The 14,570-nt window shown below is 46.7% G+C and overlaps 1 protein-coding gene across 1 annotated transcript in view; it reads right to left on the bottom strand.

Annotated features, from left to right (window-relative positions):
* LOC108937588 (histone-lysine N-methyltransferase 2C-like) overlaps positions 1–14,570 on the bottom strand; it is an 80,868-nt gene that overhangs the window by 45,392 nt on the left and 20,906 nt on the right. Inside the window, exons 5-12 of the mRNA XM_029253801.1 lie at positions 14,257–14,445; positions 10,529–10,638; positions 10,103–10,212; positions 7,963–8,125; positions 7,186–7,357; positions 5,503–5,617; positions 4,593–4,768; positions 2,972–3,135 (exon numbers count right to left, since the gene is read on the bottom strand). Coding sequence (XP_029109634.1) covers positions 2,972–3,135; positions 4,593–4,768; positions 5,503–5,617; positions 7,186–7,357; positions 7,963–8,125; positions 10,103–10,212; positions 10,529–10,638; positions 14,257–14,445 — 1,199 coding nt within the window. The remainder of the gene's footprint in view (positions 1–2,971; positions 3,136–4,592; positions 4,769–5,502; positions 5,618–7,185; positions 7,358–7,962; positions 8,126–10,102; positions 10,213–10,528; positions 10,639–14,256; positions 14,446–14,570) is intronic.

Raw genomic sequence — 14,570 nt, 5'->3', positions numbered from 1 at the left:
AGTACCTTGATCAAGAGTACTAGAGCAAGAGTGGGAATTCAAACCTTTTTCCACCGATTGCAGGTTGATGACTAACCACTACGCCCCCTGCTGCCCCCTTTAAAAACACTCGATTGGAGAACTACAGACAGGATGAGAGTGGTTTTCATGTAGCCTCTGAGCCTCCGACAAATCTTATTTCATTCTCAGGACATCAAATCCTCAATTCACACTGCAGCCGATATTTTGTCTATTCGGTTACAACGCGACTACAAAAAAACGCATCCAATATAAATCTCCCTGGCAGGGAGAACAATGTATTCATTTATTCACTGAGACAATCTGAGCTGATTTCAAAAGTTATAAACACGCACTGCCATGAGGGGCTGTACAGTACAGTAATGACACGCGCATGCAGGAGGTACATCATTCCTGCTGTTAGAACCCCAGGCACTGATTACGCTGTTCATTGCACGTTAATAATTTCCATCCCTGCTCTGTTACGCTGTCACCGTTCATCTTGTACCACATCAGTTGTGTAACAGGTGCTCTCTGACCTGTGACTGGACAGCTTCTCCCCTTTTCACGGCTTTTCTAAGAAAAGTCATCGAATTCTGCAACTAAGTCAGACAGACAGGTTGGCAGGCAGAGATGCAGTTGCAACGAAAAAAAAAAAAGTGACAATAGCTTGAAAGGCAGTGATGCTGGAAGGCAGGAACAAGAGGCGGAGGAAATCGGATTATCACCAACCGGGTAGGACCCCATCGCTGTCCCCAGTGTCTGACACCTAAGGGCCACCAGATTCTCCCATGCACCTGCCCTTTAAATGACATGAGGGCCCATACAGGTGAGCTACTTCAGACAGCTGCAGACCAGGCCAATGTGTGAAGTGGGCAAATGAGCTCAGAACCCTCACGCTGGCACCTGACACTGCACATCGATACGGTCCCAATCGTCACGGCCGAAAGATTGTATGGGAGGGATGGTTAAAACACAGCGCTGGCAGCTCGACTCAAAGCACGAGACAAAAATGGCTAGAAACAAAAATGATGGCAAAACGTGATGCTCATTTCATCTAATTTCATTGCAGCCGTCCAGGTTAAAACCAAAGCGATCCATTAGCTCAGGGGTATTAGCATAGCCGTGTGTTAGCAGAAGAGCAGTTTAGTTGAGCACAACATTAGTGGACCAGTGTGCTGGTGGAACAGGTGGTTAGCTGATGTTTTATGCACTGGACTGGAACAGACCACCACTGCTTCCCCAGGATGGAGTGAAACAATAGCACGGATGCTGATTGTCCTCCAAACAGCCCTTCTGGTGGTGGAGCTGCACACTGCTGCCCCCTGACCAGCCCCACGCTCCCGATTGGTGTCTATATGCTGCATGCTTGAGGGGAAGGAGAGTGGGCCACAATCCCCAACCTACCCAAAATTTCTATCAACAGTGTTTCTTCCTGGAAGCATCCTGGAAGAGCTTCAGGAAATTAGTCAGAAATGGATTTGCTTTCGGCTTCTGATGATTTCTTTCCATCTGCTTCTGAGTGCTCAGCAGATGCATTATTTCTTGCGAGGCATTTTGGAAATGCAGAGAGCGCTCTGGTCTCCATCCAAACCCCGGGAAGCATTTCTCATGGTCAAAATGAAAGCAAACCAACTTCTTAAATGAGAGTTAAGTTGCGAATCAGATGCACGATTATGACCCGTGGGATGGAGGGCGCTGAAACGGACTGCTGTTTGCCAAAGGGGCTCCAAGAGACACGAGCCCAACTTCAGACTCCTCTCATTGCGGGAAGCGAGTCCACATTCGAATCAGCACTTGACGCTGCGCACTCAACACTGTGAATAATCGCTCCTGACTTGGGATCATCCTTAGGCCAAAACTTCTTTGTCTGCAAAAGCTAAAAAATGTAACGTGCCTCGGGAAGCAATGCCAGGAGAACCTCGAGAAGAGATTACGGTGAGTTGCACACGGAACCCGAGCTGGTCCACACACTTTCCACAGCCATGCAAGTCCCAAGCATTTCACCTGCCCCATCAAATGTTACAGCTGTACAATTTCAGAACATATGGGAAGACAAAAATAAGAACGCGTGTAAATTTACAATATCCTTGTAAATTTCAACAAAAAGTGACCTAGTCACAGTGTCATGTGAAGGAAGAGCACTCACAAAAATTCTCCAACATCAGGAAATCACCCAAAGTATATTTTGGTTGATTTTTGTCAAATTTTGGTGCTTTCTAGCAAAAAAAGATGAAAATGCAATGATGCAATCACTAGTTGTTTTGCAATAAATATCTTAATATTCTGCTTCAAGGTATAGCCCTTCAGTGCACCAGACAGCTATCAAAACAATTCTACCTTCCCTTCCAGGAAGACTAAGGGCAATTTCCCTGTCCTGGACAGTGAGGGAACCGATAATGTCAAGTCCTATCGAGGTCCAAAAGCTCTCATGTTTCCTGGTGACCCCTGCAGCATGGCCAAGAACTCATACGGAACATTTATTCAACACGCTGCAGAACGGTTTCCAAACGCAACAGAGAGAGCGAAGGGGAAAGTCCAAGAAGGTCGTTACTACAGTTGGCTCTGGCGGCAGGGCGGCTCCTGGCTGCCAAGCGGGAAATGAGAATGAGATGAATGGGTGTATGAAAACAACCCAAAGGAAGCGACGCGCGAGGCCTGACATTTCACGCATTCCACGCCACGACTTTGCCTGTCCCAGTTTTACGTTTGTTTCCCGCTCCGGTTATCTGCTTGAGATTAGCTGGACCGCAGTAATGCTCCGCGCAAGGAACGTGACGCGACGGGGTCTTTGTCTCGGCGCCGCTATCTCTTCGCTGAGACGGCGTACGGGTCTCTTTCATCCTCAATGCAATTTGCTGAGCAAACACAGGGCTATCGGGGTGAGCGCCGATAATGTCCGCCTGACGGACGGCATCGACACAAACCGATTAACTGATAAAGTACTCAAACAGGAGCTGCAGCGTAGACCTACCTGGCGCTGGCTCTGCAACAGGCCTCGGCACCTCGAGGGCTTCACCCGCAACTGCTTGAACTGTCTCCAGCTCCGTCTGTTTGCACTCAGCACAGACGTGCTCCTCGCGCGACTGGGCCTCCGCATCTCCGTCGGCTGGCTGCTCACACTCCAGATGGAGCCACCTAGACAGGGAGCAAACAGGATCGCTCACTTAACTGCCTCCGGAACCCCGAGCCTCCATCTTATGGGCAGAATTTCCACAGGTCCTACTGAACACTCACAAGATTTGTGTGCAGCATCTCAGTGATGATGTGTTTCCCATCCATCATTGCTCCCCTATGTGATATGACATGAGGCTGAAGGAATTCAAACCTTACGAGGGTACCTGGTAGTGTAGTGGTTAGACTGGTTCCCCTTAGATCCAAAGACTGCAGGTTTGATCCCCACCTCTGGCTGTAGTACCACTGAGCAAGGTATTTACCCTAAACTTATTTCAGTAAAACTACCCAGCTGTATAAATGGGTAAATGACTGTAACCTTAACACTGTAAATTACTTTGGAGAAAAATGTCAGCTAAATGAATAAATGTAAAACCCGTGACCTTTGGGTCCAGAGGATCTAACCACTATGCTTCCAGCTGCCTCTTTTTAATGCGGCATGAGTTGTTTTTTTAATTACAACTGTCATTGTTTGTATGTTATGTAAAATTTTTTAAATGATAATTTTCAGTGTTTGAAACATGCAGGTGTACTGAGGAGTACTGCTGTGGGTATAAGAAAGTTGAAATTTGTGTTGAGAGAAATTAATGGATGTATTTTTTCAGGTGCGGAAATCGTTGTCTACTTGACATTATTCTTGTATTTTGCTTATTACAGAAAAAATCTGCCTCCTTGACCCTGTGCCACCATGTGGCAGAACTTCTACAAGTCCTATTAAACACTTGAGGGATTTCTAAGAGCATCCCAGCTGATGATGTGCATGTTTTCTGTGAACAGACCACGAGCCTATATAATGTGATTTTTCATTAAATGGGACTCACGGAAGTACCGCACCCAACACTGAGAAGAACCCCAACGAGCAACTAGAGCTACGGCTAAGGCCTGTTGATGGCACAAAGGTGCGTGGCAGATTGGGAAATCTGGAGCCCCCCCATGCCCTTTTCAGAGGCAATCCGTCTGTAACGCTGACATTAGTGCAGAAATGCCAGGCTGTCAAAACAAAGGAAGTCACACAGAGCAGATAACATGACGCTAGCCACACGAGAGAAGAGGGAAAAAATGGTCCTATAGTTCCTAATTCCTAAAGTACTGCTCTTGGGGAAAAAAGACCTGAAAAAACATCATCCGTTTACTGAGTGGCGTGATGCAAATCACCCTCACTGCAGTGGCTCAGAGCGAGATAACTCGGCTAAGTCATCAAAGAAGGAGGAAACTTCATCAATGCACATGAAGATCAAATCAAACATTGGGGAAAAGCTTCAGTTCACTTTCTGATTACACTCGACCCCCCTCATTAAATGATTGCACACAGATAATTGGATCTGTCCGCTATGGGAATTACATGGAAGGTACCAGAAAGTCTCTGCTGCGCCAGTGCAGGTGCAGGCTTGCGGCACAGAGTTCTTCCAAATGCTCAGTACCTTTTGCACAGGTGGCAGGAGAGCAGGTCCTTATGGATCTCTGGGTTTATGGCATTGCCGCACAGGTAGCAGCCGGTGACGGGGTCCTGCTGCTGGTAGCAGCCGTCACAAAGAAGGCTGTTGTGATGCCACTGGGAGCTGGTCCGTGTGCCACACTGCACACACACCCTGCAGTTCTGGGGAATGAGGGAACGGGGCTGCTGTCATTTATGAACATCAGCTTTCAACGGCGACATTCTGCCGCAAATACACAGAAGCACGAGAACTGTCGCATGCTCGTGGAAAATGGCACAACCACATTATTACAGATCTTCCTGTTAATTTTGCAATAAAAAAGAATGGAAAGAATAAGATATAAGACAGAAAAGATTTGCTCTTAAATGTCCAGCTGTTAAGACACACAGATAGATGTAAAAAACTTTATTGATTCGGCTGGAAATTGTCCTGAATACTGATCTGGATTTTGGACTGTATAGATCCACGCTATCTCTACTCAAGACCACAAGCTGCCATCCTAGGCCCAATATCAAATCTGTCAGTTCTCAGTAAGCGATGTGAACTCGGACAAAAAAGCTGTGCACTGAAAATTCTCTGTCCTCTGTCTGTGTTTAAAGCTCTTCATCTGTTTTTGATGAACTTTTATTGACTGTGAGCAGCATGTCACTTTAGAGAAAAAAGTGTGTCAAAGTGAATATATGTAAATGTAAATGCAAACTTTACTATAAAAGGTCGAACAATGGACAGGGATCCTGAAAAATGTCATTGCCAAAAACAATAAAAAGGATGCACTGATTAATACGGGAGGAATGAGAAGGAGAGAGATGTCCAGTCACAGTGAAATACTGCAAGAATACACATCTTCTGGAGGGAAACCCTGCACTGCTGCACACCTGGCTGTCTTTGCCCTTACCTTACACCTCCAGCCATTGGTGGGGATAGAATCCATCACTGGCTGCAGGCAGAAAGTGTGATATCCTTTGTCACACATGTCGCACACAAGCATTTTACTGTCCTCTCCTGGGTTTCTGAAACAGACAGTTTAACATACAGTGATGAATCAACCAGCATCTGGCAAGACGACCAAGACAAAATTCTTCTGTGCAAAGTGCAAACCAGCAGCTCTGCCATGGACGTAGACTTCTGAACTTTACACGAAGCTTTGCCTCTGTTCTTCTGCATATTCTGTATTAAATTTATTCATTGAGCTCATGCTTCTCTCAAAAGCCACTTACAATGTTAGGGTTACAATTATTTACCCATTCATACAGTTGAGTAATTTTGGAACAATTTAGGGTAAGTACCTTGCTCAAGGGTACTACAGCCAGAGGTGGGGATCGAACCTATGACCTCTAGAGCCAAAGGCATTAGCTGTAACCACTACACTACCGACCGTTGCAAAATATATTTTGCTGGTATTAAACCAGCAAAATGCATTTCTTTATATATATAAAACATAGTACAGTGTATACCCTAAGGTAACATTTATTTGTCACCAATCACATCTATTTTACTTATATTTAGTCTTTCTGCTCTTTGCACTTCTGTGCTTATATTACTCTGATATGTTCACACACATCCCCGTAAACAATTGTACTGTGCATGCAAGTAAATTCTGAGATGTTTTCAGCCTGATGTTTGGAAACAGGACCCAGGGAACTATAAGTAATGAATGATCCTGTGGACGTACTTGGGGTGACCCCACATGGACCGTCTCCTTCCCTCCTCCTTCTCCACTGAGAACGCTCCCTGCCCAGTGCAATCTGGTCCACTCCGGGGCAAATGCTGCCACCGCCCCCATACCTGACACGCTATTCTCCTGTGGTGTAGAAGACCGCAGGTTTTTCACATCTCCACCCCACTAACAGAAAGTGAAACGTACGGGTTTGAGCGAGAAGTATGGAGGAGAATGGGTCCAGCAAGCAGAACCCAGCTCCAGCGGAGGCCTTGGCGGTAACAAGCTGTGCCAGTGAGAAACCACACCCAGAGCTTTGCCACAGGCACCATTCTGCTCTGCAGATGATTAACCCTTAGTCATCTCAAAACTGGTTTCAGATCCCCCTCCCCCGCTTGCCTCCTGCACAGACATTAATGCAAAGCAGCTTGGCAGAACGCTGTATTTCCGTTAGACCTTTACGACTAGGGAGTTTGTTCGATAACAAAAAATAAAGAACCCCAATGGAGCTAAATTCTTTGGTTGCCTGGCCATGTTGTTATCCTTCAGTGATTTCTTCTTGCTCTACAAAACTGCTGAATCCTAAAATGCAGCCACACAGGTGAAGACAGCAAGCAATTCATTATTATTGGGTGCCTTTGTCCAAAGCTAAGAAACATTCTAGTGATTTACCTGTTTATAAACAAAAATGAATTTTTACTCCATCACTTCAGGGTACTGATCAAGGGTCCTACAGCAGGAGTGGGCATTTGAACCCAGGCCCTGAGGCTACCAGGTGAGTTCTAACCTGTACTACCTGAGCACTTTTCAGGTACTCTGCTGCTGTGTCTCAAGAATATACCACCATACACTCCTGCCACTGCACAGATATGATACACTGGCTTCTGATTGGTGGAGAGGGTGTGAAGGCGAGACACTCACTTGCAGGTCTGGCACACCTTGCACTCGGGGCACTGCCAGCCGGCCCTCTTAAGCGGCATGGGGGCTATGTCCAGGCAGAGACCGTGGTAGTGCTGCCCGCAGCTGGTGCAGAACAGCTGGTCCAGGAGGTCACCAGGGCTGTCGCACACGGCACAGCTTGCCTGCTCTGCGGCTGCACGGGGTGACACAGCACAGTCTGCAAATCGCGGTCACTGATGGCTCGCGGCGCCGACAAATAACCGAATAACTCATTCTACTGGTATGGTCAACAAACGCCAATGAAGGGATAATGGATGTTGTTATTTTTATTTATCTGACCCTTTGTCCAAGATATCTTACAACATTTGTACACTAAACTACTAACAATTATTTATCTATCGGGTAATTTTTAGTATCCTTGAGTAACACCGAATTCGATACATGTCGATTTATCAAAATTAATTTATTAACAATGTATATTTAATATATATATATATATATATATATTTTTTTTTTAATACTGCTGATGTTTTACTCTAAACCAAATTACAATGTTAAGCTACTTACAGTGACTCACCATTTTATACAGCAGGATAATTTTTACTGTATTAACAGTATAAGGACCTTAAGCAAGGGCACTACAGCAGGAGGTTGGATTCAAACCTGGCTCACCGAGGCGGAAGGCAGCAGCTCTTACCACTGCGCCACCTTTAATATCGTGTATAAATAAGTAATTGAGTATGTTCACTGATCAATGCCTTGAGGCAAAAGGGAACCCCATCAAAGTGCATCACTCACATCTGTTGACAGCCTGCTGGATGTGGGAGGGGCAAAGGAGAACGTGGCTTCGGATGTCCTGGAACGTCCCTGCGGCGGCCGCACACGGGTAATGGTACGAGCGATGGCACGTCTCCTCACAGCACTTGACGGTAGCTCCAAGGCGTTTACAGTATGCACAGTGCTGAGGGCAGAAGAGGGAAAGGAAGAAGTAAAAAGGGGGAAAAAAGAAAGAAAAAAGAAAGATTCTGGCTCCACTTCTTGGACACTGAAAGACCCGAGGCAATCTCAGCCACAGATATCCAATGCTCTTTGTATAAATGAAAACAGAAGTGTTTGTGATTTCTCATGATTCCAGACCTTGCTGCATATACATAAATATATAAAGTAAAAAAATAAAGCATTAAAAAAAGTGGGGAAGAGGGCAAATAATAAGTTTAAGGCCTGGTTCATTACCACGAAGCTCACTGTGATTCAGCAGTTGGAGCTGGAACTGCTGGGTGCAGAAAGCTTTTCGCCGCTGTGTGTCTATGACACTACTACTGTAAGACGGCGCAGCAACACAGCCCGACGAAACAGGAAAGAGGGCTGTCTGTCAACAGTGCAACAGCAGGAGGAGACCTCGGCCGGCTGCCTGGTGCGCACACTGAACCGCTATCGCCAAACCTATCGCCGTGAACGTGGGAGAGAAGAGGCCATTCCCCCCACAGCGCTGAAAGTGAATGCCAGAAATGCGTGCCACTTTAGGCTGTGCTGTTTCTTTAAACTGTGCTGCCCGACCGCAGCACTGCGCTGTGTTTGCCATTCCTCTCGCTCACCGCTTGCTTATTTTCCGACCTCGGGCAATCAATGGCACCTGTTGGGATGAAATATTCAACTGAAAGCAGGATAGGAAATGGAAACATAACCATCCAAATGACCTCCCTGACAAGTCTGGGCCCCAGTCCAGACCTCAAACTTGCAAACAAACAAACAAACAAACATAAATACACACTCTCGCTCGCTCTCTCTCTCTCTCTCACACACACACACTCAAAATCAGGCTTATGGGGGGCAGAAGTGCACATTAAAGCGGACCTGGCATTTGGCTCAGGGCCAAACGAGTGACCTGCCAATTGCTTCACGGGCCACGAGCTACAAACCATGGGCTCATACACCACCAGGGGTGGGGGGAGGCTGCCCTCCAGGGCGGCCGAGCAGGCGGCCATGACCTTTGCGTCTCACGGCTGAGTAAACTGCGATGCCAGGCCTGACCTTTTCCAGCCGCAACCCACAACAGCGCCCCCTGTCTGGGGTGGTTGCTGCACTAGACTCAGGTACCTGCGTAGGCATTGCCAAGAACAGACAGGAGCACCCACCACTTGGGACCATCCCATCACTATGGCAACGGGCCTCAGGGAATCTATTCAGACTTCGTACATCTTAATATTTGTTATATCAAGGTGCAGTGGTTGTTTTATATTTGCAAAAGGTCGGCAGCTTATCTTCGCCGATACCGTGTACCTAACAGTCGGTCCCCAAGAAAGCAGGTAACATTTAGGTTTATAAAAAAAAAAAAAGACACCCTCCAAATTCTGTACTCGCTGTCCTCTTTCTCATAAAGCAAAGGGCAGCTGATCCCAGCTGCCCCCCAGTGTGGCCCCATTCCATCCAATTTGTAAGATTAAACCAGAGAGACTGTAATGGCGGTCTTTTTACCGCTAATGAAAAACATCCTCAGATCAGAGAAGCCTGCAGGGCCTCTCTGATTCTTAGCCCCACCAAGGAAACACAAAACTTATTTAATCAGGTGCAATTATTAATGCTGGGTTCAAATATAACAGAGGCATTCGTGTCTATTCTCTTAGTTTAGGTTCTATCAAAAAATGACAAATACATAGACACAAGCTTTTATGGCAGTGACTTTTTCTTCTTTTTAACAGCATATCTTTTAAGGTGCCAGTCGCAATGTACAATCACATCTTCGCAGATGGAGTCATGAAAGGAAAGATGAGAGTTACACACAACGTGGGCATGTCAAGCACGTACTAACGCTGTTTTATATAAAAAAAAGAAGAGAGCAATCTATAAGTGGGAAAGCTGCTGCACAGAATCTATAGTTATAAACAATGAAAAGCAGCCAAGGCAGCCAATGAGAACCACGGAGGCGGAGTATACTCACCGCTGTGCTCCCTGAGTGGATGGCTCGGTCCACGTTCAGCAGTGATTGGTCCTCTCCTCGGGACACACCGTGCGACCACACCGCACAGCGCTCATGGACGTAGAAGTACCCTGCGATCCCGATGAGCACAGAAAACAAGAGGTCAAAGGTTGGCAACAGGCCACTTGTTACTGACCTCTTCCTTTACTCATTTATTTGCATATATGACTTTAGGGGATTCTTTTCCTCAAAGTGATTGCACTGTTTAGTTAGTTGCACTGATTTACTTATTTATACAGTAGGGTAATTTTCAGGGTATCAGTTTGGGGAAAGTATCTTGATCAAGGGTACTACAGCAGGAGGTGGGATGTGAACAGGGTATTTCCTGGCTTTCAGAGTGAGGCTCCCACAATCTTACAAAACACTCTGCTCTGGCTTTTGTCTCACCTGCTTCGTCGAAGAGGGAGTGGACATCGATGTCATTTGGGAGTCCCACCTGGCCCAACTCGTCCCAGAACCTATTGGAGGGCTCCTCCGTTGGGCAGAACGGGGCTCCACTGTTGGGTGAGGCGAGTTGGGGGATGTAGAAAGAAGAGGAAGGGGCTGAGTGGCCGAGTCTCAGAGATCCTGATTGAGTCCTCTGATAATCCAGTCATCACAGAACAATAAAGCAATCATTCGTTCACACTCAGACAAACAGACCCAAGTCCCCCTGAAACGTGTCTTTGGACTGTGGGAGGAAACCAGACTACCCGGATGAAATTCCACACAGACTCAGGCGGATTCGATCCTACATCTGGACCCACAGCTCAGGAGGGGTGAAGGGACCAGCACTACCCACCTAGCCATTGTGTTCCCCAGAACACAGAATAAATGTACCATTCACAAGACGAGTAATGTTAGGATAAAGTGAAATGACCGGAAAACAGGGGTCATGACAAGAATATGGTTATGTCATCATACGCAAACCTCCATTCATCTCTTTCATCTTCAAATTAGGGGCTCGTAATGTAAGTCATCACATGACACATCTGCCAAAAGCCATCTCGGACACAGAGGATGCGTGCGTCAGCTATTAGTCGGAGAAAAATGTGTTCAGTCTGTCATATAACACATCTCTAACGAGGTCAGACCAGAGCGTTCTGAGCCGGCAGAGGAACAGCAAACCCACCGTCCACCAACTCCAGTGCTGGATCTGACGGTGGAACTACCTCAAATTCTCCACCCTCAGCACTGAAAGACTGCTCCACCTAACGTCTGCCCATTGGTCCACGTTAAATTAACATGAGACATGTTAAGATGAAACCCAGAAAATTTGACATTTACATTTATTCATTTAGCAGGTGCTTCTCTCCAGAGCAATGCGCATCTCAGAGAAAAAATACAAAGAGTGCATTACATCACATGATTCTATAGTTAATTTGTTACAGTCCACCATAAGAACCAGTATACTTCACACGAGTAGCTGCATAAAGGTACCCACTATTCTACAATTCTAATCACAAAACATAAACATGTACAAGTTTATCATGCGCTTAAGAGATCGGGGAGAAGTGAGCTTAAAAGAGGTGAGTTTTGTGACCCTTTTTAAATGTAGAGAGAGATTTAGCAGCTCTGAGTGACAGAGGGAGGTCATTCCAAAACATCAGAGCTAGAACCGAAAACCTTTGTGGTTATGATTTTGGACCTTTCGTGTATGGGGCCACTGAACAGGCAGACATAAAGGAGCGTAGCAGTCTGGTGGGGGTGTAGCGATACTAGATTCGAGATATACTAAATATGAGTCACTCACCTATAGACTAGCTGAACACACACACACACACACACACACAATCCAATTTGGTATCACCATTTCACTTGAAATCATGTCTTTGGACTGTAGTACGAAAGCAGAGCACCCAGAGGAAACTCATGCAAACTCTACGCAGACTGAGTGGGGTTCGAACCCACGTGTTCTTGCACCATTGAGGTAGTGTGAAACATCAGGGCTACTTACAGCACCACTGTACATATCCCCATGCCTACCATATCTACAGGATGGTGAAGTATCATCACAGGCATCATTGTCGTCAGCCTCCACCTTAAATGTCACTTTTTAGTTTGTTCACAGGCAGCCAGCTGTAAAATGGCCCATCCTAAATGTCACCTGATTTTGTGGTCACAGGTGGTCAGCCTTAATATTGACCACCTTAAAATGTCAGCTGGTAGTCAGAAAGTAAACCATAACACTGTCTATGTTAAATGTCACCTGGTATTCTGGTCACAGAAAGCTTACACAGTCCACCTTAAATGTTGTCTGGCATTTTGGTCATCAACAGCCAGCTTCAACAGAGACCACCTTAAATGTGACCTGGTAGATCGGCCACAGGCAGTCAGCCTTAACATGTTTCACCTTAAAAACCCCCTGATCGCGTAATTGCAAAAAGCAAACCTAAATCCAGTCTATGCGAAATGTCATCTGGTATTTTGTTCACAAGAAGCAAGCCTTAACATGGTCTACCTTAAAAGTGGCCTTGTAGAATGGTCACAGGCGGTCAACCTTGGCACTGTCCACCTTAAATACGGACTGCACTGCCCTCCCTTCTGTTTTGGTTGTTGTTGAGTTCATTTATAGACTTTCTTTCTACGGCCGGCACCAGTCCAGCTCTACTGACCAATCGCATGGCTCCAGCGCAACAGACCTGGGCAGCTTGGCCTAACGCCAGCAACACGCTCCCCGTCTGTTACGTCACCAGACCCCCGGGGGGAAACCCTGATTGGCTTGTCAGAGCCGACACAAATTAGGCAGCCGTCCAAACAGCCTGAGGCTAAGTTCCTGATGCGAGTGCTCCTGACAACTTTCACGTGTCACATCTGCGCCAATTGGGGCACCAGCAGCTCAGCCACCAAAAAACACACACGCAGACTGGCCATTTACTCATTTTCTTACATTCTCTAAACAATTTCTAAGAATCTTCTCACCACCAAGTGCAATCATGTGCGTCTCACACTCATCAGCACCCACCTGATTATTTATATTAAGTCATAAAGCTCAACAACTACTACAGTTTTCATGTATTTTGTTGACCAAAAAGGTAAGGGAAAGTAACTCTCATATTCTTACACACACACACACACACACACGTTGTCTGAAACCGCTCCTCCCAAGCGGGGGTCGTGGCGAACCGGAGCCTAACCCAGCAACACAGGGGGGAAGGCTGGAAGGGGAGGGGACACACCCAGGATAGGACGCCAGTGTGTCGCAAGACACCCCAAGCAGGACTCGAACCCCAAACCCACCAGGGAGCAGGCACAGGCCAAACCCGCTGCGCCACAGCAACCCCCTCGCATCCTTACATTTATTCCTCATTCCTCCTTTTCAGTCTGAAGCTGTTTTAAAGCCCTGCTTTCACCTCATGAAGCAGGATGACAGAAATGGAGACCTCCCTTCGCAGAAATCATTAAAGTCAGGTGTTTATGGACATTACACTCTGAGCAACGACAGCAATTGGCCAGACCTTGTCCTTTCTCCCTCAGTTTAGAGTTTACCTGTGGGAGAGCAGGAAACACTAGCCAGAAAGGGGAAAACCAGTCTCTGTCCCAACACCCTCCCTAAAGAAACCTCAGATGGATTTGCATCTAATCAGGCCCAAATTCTGTGCCATCTTCATCAAGTAGGACTCCATAAAGATCATGTCACGGCAAGCCAAGCTTACTGATGGCTACTCAAAAATAGAAAAGGACCGAGGATGGGTACTTGAGGTACCAAAGCACAACTTTTTCTTTACCACCTTCATGTTAATCAGGAAACCTGCAAAGCCTTTCCACAAAACTGGAGCTTCTCTTGCCATTTTTGCATAACGGGCCGCTTAGCTGGACCCATAAAGTTCTGTGGACCATGTGTCCAGCGAACTCCATCTGCTCATCAAAAATATAAACAGTTATATAAACACAGGAGACAATGATTAATTACCTATTAATGAACATAGACGGTTCAGATTTTCTTTTGGCGCAGCTGTACTGTCTGAATCCAGATGCAAGCCATTATTTTACTGGTGTTTCTAATGTTAATAAGAATGTGCCTGTGGTCCAGTCGAAAGCCACGGAGCTCCACACTTCCAGAACTACTTTCGAAGCAATCGAGCTCATGAAATGAGGCACCTCGCAGCGGCACTGTACAGAATGCGAATCCTTACCTTGCGGGTCCTTCCTGTCTGTGCTCTTCCAAGTCGGGTCCAGGACTGTGGTGAGCAGCGCTCCCTGGGCTCTCGTTCCAGTCTGGGACGGCCTGCGGGACATGTCTCGATGTGGGTCCGAAGCACCTGAGCTCCCCCTGTCCTAAAAGGCTCCGCCCACCACAGTGGCACAAGGCGCAGAATCGTTCGCTGCAGGGGAAACAGATGACGTCTTCAGAATTTGCTGCTGCTCCTGCCAGGGGGCCGTCATGCTGTCTGTTGGCTAGGTTTAAGGGGAGGTCACAGTTCACGAGCTGGGCTACATGAACCGAGCA

This window comes from Scleropages formosus, chromosome 7, assembly GCF_900964775.1.
Source record: "Scleropages formosus chromosome 7, fSclFor1.1, whole genome shotgun sequence".
Classification (NCBI taxonomy): domain Eukaryota; kingdom Metazoa; phylum Chordata; class Actinopteri; order Osteoglossiformes; family Osteoglossidae; genus Scleropages; species Scleropages formosus.
The sequence above is the reverse complement of the archived record's forward strand: the minus strand, read 5'-3'. Positions and strand labels throughout refer to the sequence as shown.